Source organism: Teleopsis dalmanni, chromosome 2 (assembly GCF_002237135.1).
Source record: "Teleopsis dalmanni isolate 2A chromosome 2, ASM223713v2, whole genome shotgun sequence".
Classification (NCBI taxonomy): Eukaryota; Metazoa; Arthropoda; class Insecta; order Diptera; family Diopsidae; genus Teleopsis; species Teleopsis dalmanni.
The window spans coordinates 243,139,546-243,148,002 of NC_051847.1; the positions used below are offsets into that span (position 1 = coordinate 243,139,546).

An 8,457-nucleotide genomic window follows, 5' to 3' on the forward strand; every position below is an offset into this window, starting at 1 on the left:
TTAATCCATTAGCGAATCAAATAATGGGTTACGTATGGGATTTAAGGAATCATCCTGCCGCATTTCTAATTTCAGAAAATTTTCCTATCATTATTTCAGCCGATTATCCAGGCGTTTGGAATGCTAAAGGCTTAAGTTATGACTTCTATTATGCATTTATGTCTTTAGCACCAGCTGAAGCTGATTTAAGATTTCTGAAACAATTGGCACTTAATTCTATAAAGTAACAATAATTTAATTTATAATTTAATAGAAAAATGTTAAAATATTATCTTATCTATAGGTATTCAGTATTAACATCAGAGGAGCGTCGTAAAATCAATCGAGTATTTAAAAAGAAATGGGATGAATTTATTTACAATGTTGTTAACTTAAAATTTTAATTTATAAATTTTATATATTCTTTTAATTATATTATATATTTTAATATATTAAAAAAATAAAAAATTATTACAATTTTAAAATACTTATTTTAAAAAACTATAATAACAAGTATATACATTTGTTACTATATTTATATAGTTTTATTTGTATTACTTTTAGTAAGATAATTTAGAAAAAATAACTATTATAACAAATACATATTATTTTGTATAAAATAAAACTACTACTTTAAACAATATCCTTGGCAAACCAACCATGCAAACATTTAGGTACCGGACCATCTGCATGAAACTCACAACGACCCAATTCAGTCCACGTTCTGGCACATAGCACTAATAGTCCTACATAATTATCTTTTAAGCCACCCCAAACCATTGAAGCTAGCACGACGCCATCATCCTCAAATTGTGCGTTGGGGGCTGCCACAAATACCGGTTCACTAGGATAACAATTGTTTTCGCACCATGTTTGACAAGTTTTATTAAATAGATCTACCTTTATAAGCTATATAAAAAAGAAAATTTAAAAAGATTAATCAACATTCAAACAACATAATATTTAGCATACCGTTCCAGGATTGTCGGCATCTACATCGGAACTAATAGCATAAAAGTAACGATATTTTTTACCTACAAATAGTAAAATATTATATATATATTAATATCATATCAATTTGTGAATTATTTAAATAGATTTACCTAAAAATCTCTCATAATTAATACGTGGAGTTTCACAACCTAAATCACACAACAACTCTGGTCGTACAAAGATAGTACGATCTGACATTTGATAGGCCTCTGCTTTCGTAGTTTTGAGTGTAACCAAATTAACGAGTTTTTCGTAATTAATTTGTTTGGATTCATTTGACAAATTTTGTTCACTTAAACCACCAATTTGTATTTGTTCTTTTCTATTTGTGGCTATGTAAGTAACATCCTCATGTTGAGATTCTGAATGTTTCAGTTTAGGTTGCTGTAAACGTGCACTAATTCCAGAGAGAGAAAAAGATTTCACAAGCTTTTTTCTACTACCACAACGTTCAGTAGTAGGAACATCTATATTACTACCTAATGGCAATACAAAACGTAAGGGACGACCACGGAACAAAGATGCATAATTAGGATTTGTTTGCATATTCATAATGGATTCCAAATACATGCAATTTATCATCTCAGGATCTTTGTAACAACATATGTCGATAACCACATGATTATCCTCCTCATATTGATTCACGATATGTAAATAAAAGAATGCCTCCGAATGGAAAGTGTAACGAACTTTACCAGTTTTACGTTCCATTAGATGGAATAATGTCGGTTTATTTTCAAACCACTTTAAACATGAACATAAATTTTGATTGTAGATTTGAGCCTTAACAAATTCTGTTAATGATATGGAAAGGGGTTGTTCTACGATTACGAAATAATTTTCGGTTATACCTGAAATTAAGAGAAATTACATTGGTAATTATATAAGCATTTAATAATGAAGTTAGAAATCTTACCAAATGTATGCATATAACCAGGATGTAGTTTCCAACGACATGGCACACTCCCCACTACATAAACATCTTCAAACATACTTTCACCGTGTGGAAAGCAAATTATATTGTATGTTGGTCCTGATCTAGAAGCGGCCATACCCAAATTATAAACTGTACCATTTGGTAAAACATGTGGATGAGATGTATGATTTATAACACCAACAAAATCGCTTACACATACCCGTGCTTCAGTTGCCAATGTCCGAGGATTTACTCTGAAAATAAAAAGAGATATTATTTATTAAAGCTAATGTCAATTGTCTAATACTAAGCTTACACTACGTCTAATTAAACCTCTTTAGAATATTTTTATATGGATTCATATAGCTTTGGTGTGGATTTTGAATGAATAATGACACATATTACTTTACCGAGTTAAGTTAAGTAGTCTAAACACAACATAAAATAGACTTAATCTAAAATAAACTTTCAAATTGTTCTCACTATTTTAAACTATTGACAATAGTAATGAGTTAATATACTATATTGTATATAATTAAATATAAACAGCGATGTGTCAATAAAGCTGGAGTACTTCTAATGTAACTTGGCCCCAAAACAATCAAAAAACTCTAAACTACAAATAAATCCATTAATAACTTTTTATTTTATTGAACACTTAAATACACATTTTGAATCGCGTACAAACACTGGCTCGTTGGTCTAGGGGTATGATTTCCGCTTAGGGTGCGGGAGGTCCCGGGTTCAAATCCCGGACGAGCCCAAGTCACAATTTTTTTTTGTAATTTACAATTTATTTTACATAGTATACATCCTCTGCCTAAATGTAAGTCGATAAAGTCCCAGTGACTATTCCAATCATATGAACAGTATAGATTTATTGTGAAAACCAGTGTAGTCGGGAAATGAACAAAAATTTGTTAGATATATCTGTTCATACAAAACAGCTTCAAATTATTATGTTTTATATTTTTAAATAAATCTATAATTATATTAAAAATAAATAAAAAAGAATTAAATAAAAGAATTAAATAAAAAAAATAAATAAAAAAAATAAATAAAAATATATAAAAACAAATAAATAAAAATATATAAAAACAAATAAATAAAAAAAATAAATAAATAAAAATATAAATAAAAAAAAATAATAAATAAAAAAAATAATAAATAAAAATAATAATAAATAAAAAAAAATAAAATAAATAAAAAAATAGTATATATAAAAAATAATAAATAAATAAAAAAATAATATATATAAAAAAAACAATAAATAAAAAAAATAATAAATAAAAAAAAATAATAAATAAAAAAAAATAATAAATAAAAAAAAATAATAAATAAAAAAACTAATAAATAAAAAATAATTAAAAATTTGTAATAAATAACTAAATGAAAAATATGTAATAAATAAATAAATGAAAAATGTGTAATAAATAATGAATAAATAGTGAATCAATATATAAGAAACAAATAGAAAGTCTATAATAAATTAAAATAATTAAATGATATGTAACTAATAAATAATTAATAAACTAATAATAAATAAATATTAAATAAACAATAAGTAATTTATAAGTATATTATAAATAAATAATAAATAAATAATAACTCAATAATAAAAAAATAATAAATAAATGATAAATAAATAATAAATAAATAATGGATAAGTTATGAATATATTATAAATAAGTAATAAATAAATGATAAATAAATAATAAACAAATGATAAATAAATAATAAATAAATAATAAATAAATGACAAATAAATAATAAATTAATAATGACTAAATTATGAATGAATTATAAATAAGTAATAAATAAATGATAAATAAATAATAAATAAATAATAAACAAATGATAAATAAATAATAAACAAATGATAAATAAATAATAAATAAATAGTAAATCATTAAGTTTTAAATCGATAAATAATAAATAAATCGAAAATCAATAAATAGTAAATGAATAATAAAATCTCAACAAATATTTATAGCTTAGTTTTATCTTATAATTTTCTTCAAATATATATATATAACATTTTTAATCATTTATAAATGAAGTTCAACTAATTATTTAATTATATTTTTATTTTTTTCTACTTGCATATTTTTACTTGTTCATAAGTATGATATATTTTATTATATCACCGAATAGATATTTTCTACAACACTCACAAAAATTATACAGAGTACCACAAAAATTAATAAAAACAATATAACAATACATATATATAAATAAATATCTTATAAAATTAATTGGCATATGTCTCAATTTTAATTAAATTTATATGACGTTAATTTTTAAATATACACTCATTTAAAATAATCTATAAGCTATAACAGTGTTAGTGATTTTTTACAGTGTGTTGGCAACTCCACACATACATATTGGATATATATCTTTACTTTACTGGTGCTTTCCAAACACTACATTTATATTGGACACGCACATTCCAACTGGCTCGTTGGTCTAGGGGTATGATTTCCGCTTAGGGTGCGGGAGGTCCCGGGTTCAAATCCCGGACGAGCCCAAGTCCAAATTTTTTTTTTAATTTTATTTTTTTAATTTTATTTATTTAATTTTATTTTTTTAATATTTTATAGCTCTAATTAATTGAATTAATAATTTACGAATTAAAAATAACATATGTGATATTAAGACCATTGTTTATTAATTATGTGAAGAAATATCTATTTGTGTAGAAAAATCTATCTCTAAAGCGAAGTCTATTCGCAAAGAAAACTCTTTTTGTAAAAAAAATCTTTTTGTAAAAAAAATCTTTTTGTAAAAAAACTCTTTTTGTAAAGAAAAATCTTTTTGTAAAAATAATCTTTTTGTGAAAAAAAATCTTTTTGTAAAGTAAAAAGCATCTGTGAAGAAAAACCTATAAGTGAAGTATAACTATAGTATTTCTAAAGTGAAAGATATCTATGAAGTAAAATGTGAATGAAAATGTACCTATATGAAGTATATTAGCTCTACTACTTTCAAGGAATAGTCTTAGAAAATGCTTTTGTTACGCATATATGAAACTTTTTGATTGCCCGGCTTTTCTACAGATCAGTAGAACGAAACTGAGTTAACAGTTTTTAACCCCGCCCGTAATAAGAAACATGTCTATGAAAAATATTCTGACTTTAAATTTTTATCTATTTTTCTACCTAATTTTTTAAACAAAAATCTATATTATATGTTATTCACTCGACAAACTTAAGGTTGCCTACGCTAAGAAGTCTTAAATGTGCATTTACACTGCATTTTTGCTCTTCGAGCAGCTATAAATAGAAATTTTATTAAAAAATGTGAATAAGAAAGAGACAAATAAACGATTTCTGCATTGATGCTATAAAGCGACTGAATATATCGCCAACATTATATCCCTTATTATTATTATTAAAAGAAGAGATTGTACACTGCGACCTAAGAGATATATTGTTCCCCTTACTCAGGTTAGATGGTTTCTCCAAATCCGATTTCTTTAATGAAAGACAGTATAAAGGCAACCTTTCCTAGTCTTGAATTTTTATGGTCCATGAAATACCCTCCTAGGTGTTTCTTCCGCTTGTGCATTAGTGCCGAGCACTCCCCAAGCATATCCCTTGTAATCGGTCATTGTCAAAAGCCAGTCATGCACTTAGAGTACTAGCCGAGAAGATAACGAAAAAGAAAAGAAGCTCTTATCTATTACGCAGATGTCTAGTCCTAACAAGTTGAAAGGCTACAATTCTTAGATAACCATTTTTTGAAAACCCCATAGAGCTACTAGAAATTTATGTCACTAAGGAACAAATCATTAAAAAAGGAAGAGCCTTAAAACAAGTCTTCCAGATTAATACAATGGACCCATAGGTGGTCTACGTGTAGTTTACCGCAGGCTTGTCTAATAAATAAACAAAACAATCTTACCTGTGTATAATTGGAGCTTCTGTAAACGTATAATATTCATCACCAAATGGATATATAGAAATCATAGTATTATCGGATGCACTATCTGGTCGAAAAATTGCTGATACTCTGTTTAGTAAAAATAGTAAAATAGTAAAAATATTAAGAATTATTTAAATAACACAAACGAATAGTAAATTACTTATCAAATATCGAATGACATGGATCCGGTACAGAAGCTGTTCCAAATCCCGTCACAACAATACGTTGAGCAGTCGAATTTTTCTTCAATGTTTCTGTTTGTATAAAACGATTCTGGTAAGTAACATGACCATTTTTAATAGCAAAACGATGCAACAACGCTGAGCAATCAAATAAATGCTGAAAGCTCATATCTCCAACTTTCCAATTACCCGGTCCATTACGTAGTAAACTGCCATTTAACCATTTTGGTATGTGTCCGTCGACATGTCCCTCAATCGGTTCAATAATTTCGCGTTCACATGAACGCAGCCAAACATCTGAGGCACAATTTGGATAACAACAGCCTCCGCCATCGATACGCTTTGATTCTGGATCATGTGTCTTTGGATTATATTTTATCTGTAATTGAAAATAAAAAATAATATAGATTTAGGAAGTTCTTTACATTTTATTCTATTTATAAATTATTGTAGCACCTTTTTTACGTCATTGGGAACATAATTTAAATATAACCAAGTGCATAGATATTTCGACTTTGAAAGGTAAATAATCGCACCGACGACTAAACAACAAATTACTGCCCCAAATAAAAACATTAATATTGTTTGTTAAAAATCTATTGTAAAAGATATATACATACATATGTACAAAATATGAACCTTTAATGCAAGGCCAACCTAAAAATACAATAACCACAACGGAGAAACTTACTTCATTCATTGAACGCAATTGATTTTTACATTCTTTCAACAATTTCACAGTGAATATAGTATTATTTATAAATTAGCTAATATTTTAACCTTTATCGAAAAACTTAACATTGGAATTCCAACAAGGATTAGCTGCAGTCGTGTGCGAGCTTTGAAATACAACGCGCACATAAGTAGGAATTATCCGCTTAGATTAACCATACATACATAGTCGCTCAATACAAAATTTCTTCTCACAGTTCAGTACACAAAAAGAAAGTAAAATATTTTTACTTTCTTTACTTCTCCCACATTTTCCAAAAGCCGGAAAGTGTATATCTTATATGGCGCACAACATTTTCAAGTGCAGCAGCAAGTGTTGGGTCTCACAGGAGATTTTTTCCTTCCTTCTAGTAAATGCAAGGTCAGTTATGTTTTCGTTACTTTCAGGAAAATAATAAATACACTGAAAAAAATATTCCCTTTTTATATTTTTATATGATATTTAATAATAATGGAAACCATTTTAAAAGTAGATACTACATATAAATATTTTTATATAATTATAATTCTCAAGAGCTGTTAGATAAATTGTTGATAACTGCACTAGTATAGAGAATATTAAATACAAAGAAGGTACAAGCTCCCAATGTGCGAAGTACTACGATAATAAGACTATATCCGAAACCCAAATTATTAAAAGACATTAGACTAAATTATCAAAAATTCAACGTGTTCCTTTACTTATCACAAACTTAACAAACAGCCCTCATTACTTTAACAACTTTAGAACTTATAGCTTTTAACTACCCCACCATTATAATGTAAGGTGTAATACGAAATTGTATAGTGATATTTTTATTCTCAGAGACATTGAATTACTTGCAATAATAGAGATAATATAAAGTTTATATGGTGATCTAGATCTTTTAACGACAGAGCCTGAGCCGTTCTGAAAAATTCGAAGCCTGTAGGCAAATAAAGATACTGCGACCTAATTTAATCAAAAACGACGCTACCCTTTACAACCTTTTTTTAGCTACATAATTTTTAGTATAAATAAGTACCTAAATCGCAAAACGCCAATAACAAATACCTATAAAATAGCCTTGTAACCTAGAGCACTTTAGCATTAAGAACAAGACAGCACAGGAAATAAGTGGAAGAGACAATGTTTGCTTGAACTTTTCTAAACATAATAAGTCATTACTTGAAAAGTATACACAAAGTTAAATAATCTTAGTAAAGACTTTTGTAGAAGTTGTTATGTCATGATGGGGCTCCGAAAAAATAATTCATTACTTACTATGTCCTGACAAGTCTAAAACCGACCATTTAGTCAAAAGTGGCACACCGCATTCTAATTTAGTTAAAATATATCTGATTTGGGAGTCTCTTCAGGTTCAGTAAAAATGGCTATAAGTACAGTATATTTTAACATCGCAAATCAAAAATAATACAGGTATCACACTTATCCACCAAATATGCGTATATATATATATTCAAATAATTCAAAAATTTTATTAATAAAAAATAAATACAAATTTTGTTGTTGCAATTCACTACTGGTTGAAACCTCTCTATAAAATACAATACTTTCCAGTAAGTAAAATAGTTACAACCATCATAACTGACGTTAAAATTAAATTTAATATATATAATCTTTGGTATCACAATGCTCAGTTTCACATTGTGAAATTATAATATCACAATGGGTACCAAGTCTCGGGCATTAATGAACCGCTCTCAAGATATGCTGTCACATATACCTTACCTTACGAATATAAGTCA

The 8,457-nt window shown here is 27.0% G+C and overlaps 1 protein-coding gene and 2 non-coding genes across 4 annotated transcripts; 2 read left to right on the forward strand and 1 right to left on the reverse strand.

Moving 5' to 3' along the window:
• Window positions 1-563: 563 nt before the first annotated feature.
• On the reverse strand, window positions 564-6,730 carry LOC119684077 (carotenoid isomerooxygenase-like). 2 transcript variants are annotated; one of them, XM_038098027.1, is made up of 7 exons: window positions 6,689-6,730; window positions 5,976-6,376; window positions 5,795-5,902; window positions 1,889-2,142; window positions 1,083-1,823; window positions 952-1,013; window positions 564-888 (listed from the first exon to the last, which is right to left on the reverse strand). In XM_038098027.1, the coding sequence occupies exons 1-7, from the start codon at window positions 6,695-6,697 to the stop codon at window positions 613-615; spliced, it is 1,851 nt and encodes a 616-aa protein (XP_037953955.1). In that variant the 5' UTR covers window positions 6,698-6,730; the 3' UTR covers window positions 564-612. The 2 variants fall into 2 exon arrangements, with proteins under 2 accessions (XP_037953955.1, XP_037953954.1); XM_038098026.1 differs by lacking the exon at window positions 6,689-6,730 and adding an exon at window positions 6,454-6,580.
• Window positions 2,580-2,651, forward strand: Trnap-agg. The gene has a single exon. It is a non-coding gene; the product is annotated as a tRNA-Pro (tRNA).
• Window positions 4,347-4,418, forward strand: Trnap-agg. Its single transcript has one exon. It is a non-coding gene; the product is annotated as a tRNA-Pro (tRNA).
• Window positions 6,731-8,457: the final 1,727 nt, after the last annotated feature.

Excerpts from the sequence above, each read along its gene's own strand:
- LOC119684077 (XM_038098026.1), bottom strand. The coding sequence starts at position 6,573 with ATGTTTTTATTTGGGGCAGTAATTTGTTGTTTAGTCGTCGGTGCGATT. Across the intron at positions 1,014-1,082 it reads TAATTATGAGAGATTTTTAG|GTAAAAAATATCGTTACTTT; the intron begins GTAAATCTATTT and ends TACTATTTGTAG. Across the intron at positions 889-951 it reads ATGCCGACAATCCTGGAACG|CTTATAAAGGTAGATCTATT; the intron begins GTATGCTAAATA and ends TTTTTTATATAG.